This window comes from Sinocyclocheilus rhinocerous, unplaced genomic scaffold, assembly GCF_001515625.1.
Source record: "Sinocyclocheilus rhinocerous isolate Xijiao unplaced genomic scaffold, SAMN03320098_v1.1 scaffold220, whole genome shotgun sequence".
In the NCBI taxonomy this organism is placed as follows: domain Eukaryota; kingdom Metazoa; phylum Chordata; class Actinopteri; order Cypriniformes; family Cyprinidae; genus Sinocyclocheilus; species Sinocyclocheilus rhinocerous.
Genome location: NW_015666573.1, coordinates 824,357 through 838,210, shown reverse-complemented (window position 1 = coordinate 838,210; position 13,854 = coordinate 824,357). Strand labels below are relative to the sequence as shown.

General features: G+C 35.5%; 1 protein-coding gene across 1 annotated transcript in view; it reads left to right on the top strand.

The window, feature by feature from the left end:
• The window catches only part of shank1 (SH3 and multiple ankyrin repeat domains 1), a 119,471-nt gene that overhangs the window by 47,093 nt on the left and 58,524 nt on the right, over nucleotides 1-13,854 (top strand). The window contains 5 exon segments of the mRNA XM_016544262.1: nucleotides 7,168-7,371; nucleotides 8,791-8,862; nucleotides 9,042-9,150; nucleotides 10,329-10,483; nucleotides 10,575-10,742. Coding sequence (XP_016399748.1) covers nucleotides 7,168-7,371; nucleotides 8,791-8,862; nucleotides 9,042-9,150; nucleotides 10,329-10,483; nucleotides 10,575-10,742 — 708 coding nt within the window.

The window sequence follows — 13,854 nt, the reverse complement described above, 5'->3', positions numbered from 1 at the left end:
AGAAGCCAACGAAGATAAAAGCCAAGATTAGAGAAGCAGTCCTTGGTAAAATGACATGCACACAGCAAAAGGTTCGAATTTTATTTCTGTGGTATCCTTCAACACAGCATCTTCTCAACATGATGTAAACACACTAACTAGCGGAAGTGTTTGTGGGCAGGTCAGACTCTGTTCGTATTTCGCGGGCAGGTGGGGATTATGCAAATGTGTTACCCAGTGACGTAACAGGCAAAAGATTCGAAAATATGACGACTCGTTAAGGCGATTCAGAATCGACACTCTCTTTTGAGAGACAATATCTTTATTTATCATGCACTTTTTTGATTAACAACTTTGCAGATTGTTTTCATTTAAGGATAGCTACGTTATAAACTGCATGTTTTTTTTAGATCAAAAATCCATATGACCTGCTCTTTAAATAAATCAATAAATCCACTGCTCTCTTGTCTCCTCTGAGGCTGGGATTGTTCTGTGCTCGTCTGTGCAGCCAAAGGCAGAACAGTTAGCATGTTTTGTTCAAACTTTCACCATGGCATTAGAACTAATACACCGTTGTCGCTTGTGAAATCAAAATGACGACGCCGTGGGTGTAAACTTACAGATTAAGGGGTGGTAATATTATAATGAGATCCCATTGCCACGTCACCAAGGGAGCGAATTCAGACGCGCTCTTTTTCTCAGACGCTTGCAGAAAAAGGCTTACCAAAACAAAGTTACTGGGTTAATCTTTTTCACGTTTCCTTGGTTGGTAGATGCACCGGGGACCTGATTATAGCACTTAAAACCTGGAAAAGTCAGATTTTCATGATATGTCACCTTTAGTAGTTTTAGTTAACAAGATCAACACTGATTTATACATAATATAAATAATTATTGTGAATTTATTTTGAAATTATTGTTCAAAATAACCAAGCAAATGTTTTAGAGACTTTCTAGGTAATTTATTATTTAAGTAATAATTTTTATAGGGACAAAAAAAAATCTACAGTTTAATTTGTCTTCTACAGATTAATTTGTTTCAATCACTCAGTCGGAAAGCATTTTTATTCTTGCAACCAACTGCCAGACCACACACACAGGATTGTGGGATATCTGCATTCAAAAATTGACCAGATGGAGGCATTTTTGTAGAATGGGTGTTACTGAAACACTGGATTTGGACATGCCTGATGAAGGGAGCATATTCAAGGTTTCAGCAAGTTTTTCCTTATCTTTCTCTTTTTATTCTCAGTGTTTGTAAAAACCAAACTGTATCTGCTCTTGCTTTTTTACTCTTCTAATGTGGGATTGTATAATGAATGTAGGTGTGCATATGTGCATTAGTGTGTGTGTTTGTGAGGGGGAAGTTTGTGTATGTTTGTGTGCGAGGAAGTGAGAGACGAGTGGTATTTTCTTATCCAAAACTGCCTATTTAGTCCAACAAGCCACTAGCAAATTGTAATTAGTGTAAGATTGGTTGATAGATGAAACAGGATGGCAGTGAAACACCTGGAGGTGATCTGAGCTGGATCGAAACACTCTGCCAAATGTTTTTCTTGTGTTTTTAGCCCATCTGCAACACCTGCCTATGCAAAGATGTTATAGGAGTCAAATGCTGCAATTCAGTGATGCTTTCATGATGTATTAGGTTATAAAATTAGAACCAACTTTTAACAGTAATTTTGTTTAACATAATTTTAATTATATTTAAAGAAAATTAAAATTCATTCTACCTTCTTTTCTATGTTATTATGAATGATTCATCCATGCATGTTTAATTTTTTATAATTATTTTGACCTTGAAATTCTTCTTCAAAATGTCATAACTCAGTCTTCCAATAAAAAGTCAGTCATCTCTCTGATCAATCATTTAGTCTGCTTAAACCCTGCCCATTTACTGTAAGTGACCTCACATTCAGATCACCCTCCATCCAAATGAAACCAATGGATAGAACAAAGTCCTTTCCCTACATTTTTTTTTTTTTCGATAATTCGTTTCACTTGGACATACATCACAATATGGAATAAAAGATCTTCTGTTACATTGAAGATAGTTGGTCATTAATTCTCTGTATACATTAAAGAAGGCAGTCAGGTGTGGCTTTTTGTGACTTTCAGATTCTCTTTCATGTCTTTCTCTCCTATGTCTTCCTGATTTCTGTTTTGCCTTAAACCATGTTCTTTTATGAGTCTCTCTCTCTCTCCCTCTGCTTTTTCTGTGTGGAATAATATGTCTGCATAATCCCAGTACATTAGGCCTGCTCTACATACCAGCTAATTCACCCTCAATAAACTGCAATTGCTCGTTAATTGTGGTTTAATGAGTTCGGGGAGAGACAGGAGGTGTGCAAACACAACCGAGCAAATGTAGGGCTGCGGGAATGCCCACTCACCCTGTAATGCATTAAACGCTTTTGGATGCAGATTTGCCATCGGACATCAAGCGGCGACCCAAAACAGAACTAGAATTGTTTATCATACAAAATGTACTTGAAATCAAACATTGAGATTCATTAGTATTACCACAAACTGCATAGGAACTGTATGCTAATTGATTAACATAACATTGGCTGAATAGTAAAACTGACAATTTTATTAGAGAAAAGAGAAAGAGAGTCAGTGTCACATCATCCTTCAGAAATAATTCTAATATGCTGATTTGGTGTTCAGTAAATGTTTCTTTATTATTATCAGTGTTTTTTTTTTAAAGAGGTGTCTTCTGCTCACCAAGGCTGCATTTATTTGATCAAAAATACAGTAAAAACAGAAATATTGCGAAATATTATTACAATTTCAAACAACTGGTTTGTTTTAATATATTTTAAAAGGGTTTTTTCCCCCCTGCAAAAGCTGAATTTTCAGCAGCCATTAATCAGTGTCAGTGTCACATCATCCTTCAGAAATAATTCTAATATGCTGATTTGGTGTTCAGTAAATGTTTCTTTATTATTATCAGTGTTTAAAACAGTTGTGCTGCTTAATATTTTTTGTGGAAACCATGATACATTTTTTCCAGGTATTTTGATAAATAGAGAGTTCAAAAGAACAGTATTTATTCAAAATAGAAATCTAACTTCAAAAATGTAACAATGTAAAAGTATTTACTGTCACTTTTGATCTATTTATTGCATCCTTGCTGAATAAGTGTTAATTTCCCCAAAAAATAAATAAATACAAATCTTACATTTGTTTGTCTCACTCCACTGGCTGCTTTTATTTAGTTATTTATCTATTTATTTTTTAACTTAAGTATGAACCTCACTAACATCACATTTGGTTTGATTTATGCTTTATAAAAAACTGTTTGCCAATGTCAAAAACACTGAGTAATAATTTATATATATTTTTTTCCAGTGGAAGAGGAAGATGGTTGAAAATTAGAAGTATGTGTAATTGTGAAGACTAGATGGGAGTGGTCATGAAAATGGCAATGAGAGAGAGAGAGAGAGAGAGAGAGAGAGAGAGGAGTAGGAGGAGGCAGTGAAGGTTATTTCCCTATAGATCTCATTAAAATCTACTAATCCCCCCTGCTCTTGCCCTGCAGAAATGGGCCTGAGGGAGCTGCTACAATGAGAGAGAGAGACACATGGAGGGTTACATGAAATATTGTACCAGTCAAACATGAGCAAACACTTTAGTAAGACTCCAACACCACGTAATGCTTGCATATATAAGACAGTTTCAGATTACAGCAATGATTTTCATGCTAACTTACTGAAAAAGTGGTCTCTCCATGATTAGCTCAGTTACTTTCTGTCTGTTATTTAAAATTATCACAGAATAAAGTCAAACATGTATAAAGTCACAAAAATTATACGTTTCCATGTCCTTATTGGGGGCAGTCGTGGCCTAATGGTTAGAGAGTCTGACTTGTAACCCAAAGGTTATTGTTGACAAAAGAGTCAACTATTAAATCCAACTATTCCGATTCTTTTTCCGTCCTGCACTGTGAACGTTTACATAGTGGAAAACATGAAAACACATACACTTTTGTGTGTTAATTGTTAAAGCAGACTATGTTTGTCTATTGATGTTGAGATCAAATTGTATGAGCCATTTAACCCGTGGTACATCTACGTTCACATACTTTTTCCTACAACTGTACAATGTCTGTAATAGTTCAAACATATCCAGAGTAAAGTAAAAATATTGGTTTGCCATGCACAGCAGTCCTTATGTGTTATATCAGCAAAATGTGGCATTTTTCTGTATATTATACGCAGTCTGCAGGGATCCCAGCTCTCCGAATCAATAATGTAGTTTGCATCAGGCTAATCTAGGACGTTTGGTAATGTGGGACAACTAAACTCAACTGTGTGAATTTTTGTAATGATCATGTTAGCAAATCTATGTTAACATGACCCTATTTTAGCTGGATTGCTATTTGACTTGTTTGTTGGTCTGACAGTGAAAAGTGCAAAAAAAATCTGATTTGTTCACATATGTATATGCACAATTTCTCAACAATTTTCAGATATTCAGATTATAATAACAGATGCGGATGCTTGTGCAGTAATGGTAAATTATTTTTAACATGCTTGGCCATAAAATCTGAAATGTTGGTTTCCGCTAACTTGGAACATTAAATGGACTGAGGGCCAGTCTCATAAAAAAGTCAGCGGGGCAGAACAGTTAAACCAAACTATTAGACCAAAGTTGCCTTTTTGATATTTTAACTTTAACTGAATGTTGTACCTCTTGGCACCGAGCTTAAAGAGAAAGAGTAGAGAGAGAAAGAATAAGAATCAAATTAATGGGTTCACAACAGAACATTATAAGAACAGAGAAAAACAAGTATGAAAAAGTCAAGAGAGAGATAGAGATGTAGCTCTTAAACAGAATTTCTATCAGTAAAGCAGTTAGACCAGGCATAGAGCACAAAGGCATTTAGGTACATTTTGCTTAATTAGCTAATCTGTTTAGAACTTTCATCTATAAATTGTTCCTCAACGTTTTGAAAACAGCACAGGATGTCACGCTTATTGTCAGTGGAAAAAAGAGAGGACGGCATTGTGAAGAAGTCTGTGGTTTGCGACCTGAAAATAATAGCTCTTAGATTAACTGCCAAATTAGTATAATTAGATATCATTATAATAAATAATTTTCCAGGTTGATTATCATTCCAACAAAATTATTGTAATCACATGGGTGCGAATTAACTCACGTCTACATCTGTAGTGTGCACCTTTTTTTAATCATTTGCATTGTGTATAGCGTTAAAAGGGATAGTTCACTCAAAAATGAAAATCCTGCCATTTTTTACTAACCTAATGTCGTTTCAATCCTGTATGGTTTTTATTCCTCAGTGGAACAAACAAGGGGATGCTTTTCGAAGAATGTTCACACTGCTCTTTTCTGTAGAGTGAAAGTAGATGTGAACCAGAAGCTGTCCAGCCCCAAAAAAAAAAAAAAAAAAAAGCACCATAACAATGGTCCATAGGAAATTCCATGTCTTCTGAAGCCATTTACTGAAATTCTTGCCTTGACAGCTGTGGTCACCATCCACTTTCACTATATTGGAAAAAACAGCTTGGATAAACATCTTTTGTCTTCCACAGAAAAAGAAAAAAAGGGTTTCAAAAGGCTTGAGGCATGTATAAAAGATGATGAAATGTTCATTTTTGGGTGAACTATTCTGCATATCCTTGCATATTCAAGATGTTTGACTTGTGTGAGTGATCGCCACATGTCTTGATATTCCAAATTGTCTGTGAAGTTGTCCACTACACCTATGACCTCTCTCCAGCAGAACTCCCTCCAGTGCACATGCACTCTGTAAGATCACAGTGAAACACATACACCATACCATAGCGCACCAAGGGACTGCTGAGATGTTTCTATGGCAACCTGCAGCTTGCTCCACTAATGAACTGGTTGCCATGGTGATGGGGATTGGCTGTGTGCAAAGTGAGAGACTGAATAACAGAGGGAGGAAGAAATTTCACACTTCTCTGTGCCACTGCATGTGCACACACACATACAAGAGGACAGTGGTAAAGAGAGCAGGAAACTGACCGTTTCGGACTTAAGTCCTCAAGGTCAGAGGAGGGGATTTCTTTCCAGCACTCAGCTGCAGGGCTGTCCCATTTTCACAGTTGCTGGAAACAGCGCTGCTGTCCCAAAATCCAGCCCGAGCAGCTCGAAGCTACCATGTCCCTTAGCCTGGAGCTTGTGCTCAAGCTTGAAGGCTGCAAGGAGTTTTAGGCAATGTCATAGCAGTACTTGCCGTGTGGGGTGTGTCACAAATCACACCGCAATTCCTGACCTTCCGAAGCATCTATTACATTACCTGAGCAGGCTGTGGATTGGAGGTATTACTGCAGGCTAATTAATCAATTAGCATTGCCATTTAGCACTACCAGGGTGAACAAAGACTCAAATTATATGTTAATGAAGCTGATGGACAGTTGCTGGTCAGGCGGGGTCTGTTAATTCGACAAGCGGTGATGTTTCACCTCAGTGAATCACAATGTCTCCCTCTAGTGCACATCGGTCAGAACTGCATTTTTTTCTTTTTAGGGTCAATGGGGATAAATAGTAATTTATAGTAATAGTAATTGTTTGGTAGTTATTATTAATAAATAAAATTAACCATATAAATTTATATGTAAATAAATAATGTAAAATATATGAAAACAGATTAATTATAATATGATCAAAAATTTAATACATACTACTGTTCATGTTTGGTGTAATTTTTTAAAGAAACTACAATTTCTATATACAGAAGAACTGTTAATAAAAAGAAATGTTTCTTGAGCAGAAAATCAGCATATTAGAATGAATTCTTAAGGATCATGTGACACTGAAGACTGAAAATTCAGCTTTAACATCACAAGATTGAATTACATTTTAAAATAGATGAAAATAGAAAACAGTTATTTTAACTTCACAGTGTTACTAGTTTTACTGTATGTATGATCAAATAAATGCAGCCTTGGTGAGCAGAAAACACTTCTTTTAAACTTCAAGAACATTAAAAAAAATCTTACCAACCCCAAAACTTTAAATGTTAGTGTCTATAATATAAATACATATATAAATATTTGAAATGTAATATTACAATATAATATTTTAATAATATAATATAATAATTATATATAATAAAAAGCAAATAACTAAATAGTATTATATTGTTGAATCATTTTGTTAATCTAACAGCCATTTTTGTTCTCTCTGTCTCTATAGAAGTGTCTGAGGTTCAACCCTGATGCAACCGTATGGAAGGCAAAGCAGCAGGTGCTGTGTAGTCTAACTGAATCTCTAAGGGATGTATTAAACTATGGCCTTTTCCAACCTGCTACTGACGGGCACGATGCCAAGTTCCTGGAGGAAGAGAGGCCGCTCCGCGAATACCCACAATCCTTTGAGAAAGGAGTACCCTACCTGGAGGTACCCTTCCTTTTATTCTCCTCTTCATTTTAGGCATTTTTTGTTTACTCTCTTTTTTTCTTCTTTCTTTTAAAAAAAAAATCTTGTTCTATAATGGAATGTGAATGTTGGTGCTAGGAAACTGCTGCTTCAAATTGTTTGTTGCCTAGGTGATAATAATTCTTTAAGCGTCTTCTCTGGTAATATGAATCCTAATAACCCTGATATGGCTTATTGGAGAATGTCTTTAGACATTTAAAGTTAAAGTGAAAAAATTAAAATGTTTTTTATTATTATTTGTAGAGCACAGAGCAATTAATATTATACTCAACTTAAAGTCTAATTAATTTACAAAAAGCCCTTCTCATCTGAAGTTGATAATAGGGGTGGGCAATATCACTTATTTTCTTTTCAGTCTGATACCAAGGACTCCTACCAACGCCAATGTGCTTCTGTATTTTCATTTATTAACAATGACAAAATATGATTGTAACAACTTAATTTAGGCTTGTGCTTCTCAGCATTTTTGCTGTGTTCAGTTACAGTGCTTGATACTTTGATACCTCGAGATGCTTTTTTAATGAAATCTTACACCAGTGTTATTTTAGTATTATTTATATACTGTTATAGTATTTATTAATATTTTAGTAAAAATTATTTACTTTAGTAAACTGTATTTTCAGTTTTCATTTTATTTTTATTTTTAGTAATTTTAATACTTCAACTTAAATATAGTTGTTTCAGTTCTAAAGCTGTCATTAAGGCTTTTGTTTTTAAGTTTAAGTGTTTCATCTAATATTAATATTTTGTTTTGTTTCAGCTTTATTTAAATGACCTGTAACTATTTTAAAAATAGTTTTAGGTAATTTAAATATAATAGTTTTAGGTAATTCAAAATAAATAATAAAACTAATAAAACTATTTTAATAGTTTTATTTTTAGTTAACATTGATCAACACAACCATACTATTAAAGGATGTGTCCATAAAGTAATTGTGCCATAAACAGAAGTTACACCATCTAGAAAAATAGTCCTGCCAGAACCGTTTTAGACAACTTTACTTATCACAAGACATTTTTATTGATAAACGCTATACAATACTCGGCGTTGAATGGTGGTGTGAGACTGATTTATATAGTGTGTGTTATTGGTAGCAGCTGTGTGTGATTGGTTTCAGGTGAGCTTGTGATTAGTGCAATGGAGCATGGGAAATGTAGTCCAGAGTGATGTGTAACAGTCTGTGTGGTGTGAGAGTCAATATAATGGGAGGGCGACCTCTGGTGGCAAGCGGATGGAAGTTCATGAACAGGATTCGTGACAACATCAGTCCTTACATTACTGTAAACACTTCATTTTTCCTCCACAAACGGATGGAAGTTTCTTTGACGGCTCTCAGTTATCTGTCTTACAATGATTTTGGCTGATTTTCTTTCACACAGTTCCGCTACAAAACCAGGGTGTACAAACAGACAAATCTAGATGAAAAACAGCTGGCCAAACTGCACACAAAGGTAGGCGTCGTCACAGAAATCATCTTATTCTTTTCCAAAAATAGAAATATAAAGTGAACATTCAAGATGTGCTACTTGCGTCTTAGTGTGTATGTTAAATACGGTAAGTAGCTTATCCTCAGGGCATGCACAGCCTGGCATGGCTGTGAGGCATAAGTTGTATGTGTCTTCCCCAATAGGCCAGTCTGAAGAAGTTTATGGACTACATCCAGGCCGGGGCTGTGGAAAAGGTAGTCAAACTTGTAGACAAAGGACTTGACCCCAACTACCACGACGCTGAGACAGGAGGTGAGGTGTCAGGCATTGCACTGTTCCCTTCCTGTGAGAGTTAATGAACTTCCCATTAGTGAGCTGAATAATGAATTACTGGCAGCAGAGCATAAACTTGGCCATGAATATTATGAAATATGGCTGCATGAATATTCAAGGAGCGTTTACAGGAATGGACATTTGTATCTTCTCAAACGATCCATGCAGTTTCCAACAAAAGTCATCTGGAGTTTTAATTATGCAACAAATGCATAAAGTTAACATTAGACTCAGTGGCTGCCTCCTAAACCCAATTACTACTTTTGGGCTGCTTAATGAGATGAAACAATTACTGCAGCTCAACGGTTCAGTTCAATGCGCGTCAACAGAGAAAAACCACTGAATAATTTGAATGTATTTGTAACGGGGCAGCATCTTTTATGGCATATTAATTCAAGTTTTTAGCGCTTTGGTGAGCAATTGGTGAGCTGGAGACGTGGCCAGACATGCCGTGAAAGTCGTTTTATGGACCAGATGATAATGCAGAGTAATATTAGCATTCATTTGTGGCAGAGTTTGACTTGCAAGATGGCTACACTTGAGTGTTGTTCACAGTTTGCATCGTCTGCGTTGTCACAGAGTTGATGTTGTGCTTGCCAGGCTGACAGTCACTTCTCAAAGCAGACCCTGCTAATGGGGAGTGAGAACTGCTGCACCATTTGCAACCACCAGGAGGCTGATCTGAGAAAAATATGCTGTTACAATTAAAGGCATAGTTCAGCCAAAAACAAAAATAACCTTTTTATTTACTTACCTTCATGTCATTCCAAACCTGTTAAAGGCAGGATACACCCTAGGTGAATAGGGTAAAAAAAAAAAAAAAGTAACTAATACATATCACCAACAATTTGTCCGTCATCACATCAACATGCTGACGATCTTGGGTTGATGCCAAGACTGTCTAGACAAATCATATACATATATATATATACAGTGGTGGCCAAAATTATTAAAACAAAAATCTCAATGGATTCTTACAATTAATGGCAAAAGGAATGTTTGGAAATGTAAACTGATATTTCCTACTGACACTCAACAGCAAAAGATAGAAATAGGAAAATCTTCCTGAATAATGTACCACATAGATTGTAATTATCCATTTGCCTTGTGTAATAACTGATTACTTGTGTGTGTGCGCGCGTGTGTGTGTGTGACAGAGACCCCACTCACTTTGGCTGTACAGACGGAGCCGGGCGGAGGGGAGATCATCAGGGTGCTGGTGATGGGGGGAGCACACATTGACTTTAGGGCAAAGGATGGCTTGACCCCTCTCCACAAGGCTGTCAGAGCACATGCACACACTGCACTACTGGTAACACATACACAAAACCATGATTAGGATGAAATTATGCTTGTAATTAAAAATTCATATTTAAATCTAATCATCTGTTGTTGTTTTTTAGACACTGTTGTCTTTGGGGGAATCTCCTGATTATAAAGACAGCCGTGGGCTGACACCACTTTACCACACTGTGCTGATAGGGGGCGACACCTCCTGCTGCGAGACCCTCCTCTACCACAGAACCAAGCTAGGGCTTCGTGATGAGAATGGCTGGGACGAAACCCACCAGGTACAAAAAGTGCTGAGAAGAACAGTGTTTGTGACATATACAGCAAACACCTGAATAATTGATGTATAACTGATAACTGCTGTAACTGATATAATTGATGTGCCACAATTGTCATGTTATTCTATATAGTGTTACAGTATTATTCTATCTATCTATCTATCTATCTATCTATCTATCTATCTATCCATCCATCTTCCATCCATCCATCCATAGGTAACAATAAGTTTATAATTAATATCAGTTTTTGAATTCTTTACACTTTTCCAGTCATTTTCTTTAACAAAATAATTATCTTAATAGAAAAATGTATTTCTTAGTTTCTGCATTGATATTGTTTCAAATCATGGAACAGGTTTGGGTTGCCTGACTTTGATGACATTTATCTTCAGCACAGTTTGCAGTGCAGACTGCAATATTAATAATATTACATCTTTTTGTCTCTTAGAAATGCACATTTGACAGTAGCTTGAGTTGACAGTGGTAATAGCTTTAGAGTTCGGATGCAGATGATCTATACATTTAGATCATGATAACCGCTGTTAAAACATCAATACCATGGCAAAAATGTATCTATATTGTTTTTAGGTATTTGTAGTCTAAATACTTTTAGTATGCACAAACACTATAGCTTAAAAATACTGTAATTATATTCCAATACTCCTTTAATACATTTAATACAAGTCTGCATTAATAATATAGTACAATTTTTTATGAATATCCCACATTTCTGCCACAATACCATGGTGCGGTTAGTGTTACTACAGTAAATCCATGGTAAATGATGGTGATTTGAAGATTGAAAAGTATTCTGACTGTCTCGTTGCGCACAGTGTTTCTCCTGTTTGTCAGCGCTGTTTCATCTGGCTTTAAACTAGTTTAAATCACCGACTCATTTGTGTCCTTCGCTGAATTCAAGTGCTTCCCACTGGATCTTACAGCGCTGTTTAGTGTTGTGTGACCGACACTCATCAGCGAGTAAACGCATCTGCTGCTTGAACTTTGAGCCGAGCGGATAAATGCTCCACGCTGTTTCGTTCATTTGTGTTTTCGCTTTTGGCGCATAAATATTATATAGAACATTTATTGAACTCATGTTATCATTTTATCGAGGAAAATTATATCTCGTTAATTATCATTATTGTTTTATCATCCAGCCCTAGGTCTGACTTTTGTAGCCTGGTATCTGTGAATCATTCATGCATGTGTCATGGGAAGCACTGATCTACCCTGAGAACATACCTGCATATTATTTACACTTTATGTTTTTATGTCTTTATATTTTGGATACATACAGTACCATTATAGTAAGTTTACAGTATGTTTCTTTGTTTTATTTTAAGAAAGAAATGTATACTTTTATTCTACAAGAATGCATTAAATTGATCAAAAGTGACAGGAATGACATTACATTGTTACAAAAAGTTCAAATAAATGCTGTTCTCCTGAACTTTCTATTTATCAAAGAATCCTGAAAAATGTATCATGGTTTCCACAAAAATATTAAGCAGCACAACTGCAGTTATTGTTGGATCGAGAAGGGGTTGTCGGTGCCGTCTTCCTAGATTTAAAAAAGGCCTTCGATACCATTAATCATGGAATTCTCTTATCTAAATTGAATGCATTTAATTTTTCTGTAGACACCATTAAATGGGTAGAATCATATTTAACACATCGGTCTCAGTTGGTTAGAGTGAAGAATTATCAATCAGGTGTTGTTTCTTTGTCAGCAGGTGTTCCGCAAGGTTCAATCTTGGGCCCACTTTTATTTTCTCTGTATGTAAATGATTTGCCAAATGTTTGTTTCAATTCCAACATCTAGATGTATGCTGATGACACAGTAGTTTTTGTACATGCTAATAGTGCAACTCAAGCTTCTGATCAGCTAACAAGTTCAATGTTAAAGATCACGGAATGGCTAAAACATAATTGCTTACAACTAAATGTATCGAAAACTGTATGTATGTTTTTCAGTAAAACTAAAAGTTGCCGTGTGGAGTCAGATGTAGTCATAGTTGGGGAGAGACTACAAGTTGTCTTGGATTTTAAATATCTGGGTGTATATATTGATATCAATCTTTTAAAACGCACATCAAGAAGGTTTGCAATCACATTAAGTTCAACTTGGCAAATTTTAGATATGCCCGTAGCTGCATGTCAACTAAGGCTGCGAAGATGTTTATGCATTCGATGATCTTCTCACATATCACCTATTGTTTGACAACCTGGTCACAAGCAAATAATACTTCTCTCAAACCAATTATCTCTTTATATAAACAAACCTTGAAAGTTTTTGATAAGAAATCCATATACCATCATCACTGTGATATTTTAAAAAAATACAATATTTTAAGTTGGGAAAATTTGATTATATATACAGATCTTTGTCTTATGTATAAAATCAGACATGGACTGGCTCCTCCTGTATTGAACCAGTTTGTAAACGTAGCACCATCTGGTTACAGATTAACGAGAAGTGCATTTAGTCAAACAATGTTTTCAGTTAGGGCTGCTCGTGAGTGGAACTCCATCCCAACTTACATTACAAATTTTAATACTTATGCCTCCTTTAAGTTTCACTTAAAGAAGTGGTTAATTGAGAGTCAGCATTGTCAACATTAATTTTATAAACTAAACTCTGCTGCCGTCTTGTCTTTTCTGCTCTACTAGTTTGAGATTTTTATGCTATGTACTGTATATGAGGTTGTTTGGTTTAGGACTGATTGAATGATTAGGGCTACTGTTACTTGTCTGTATGCTTACATTATCTTTGTCTGTATATTGATATTATGATATTATTGATGCATTGTTTGTCATTTTGTTTGACAGCTGGATTGTGTGTATGAGTGAGCCTGTATTGATTTGTTGGTTCTATGTATAGTATATCTTTTAAACGGATGTTTTTTTGTTTTTTTTAGGAATAGTGTGAATGTTATATGTATTTTGGAGTATGTAAGTATTATGTATTGATTAATTCTTTATATTTTTAGGGTGACAATTTTACCATCAGTCCAGGGACTGCAGATGCAAAATAGCCTTCTGGCTAATTCTGGCACATTGTACATTTATGTATTATTGATGTGCATTGTCCCTGTCAAATAAACCTGAAATAAAT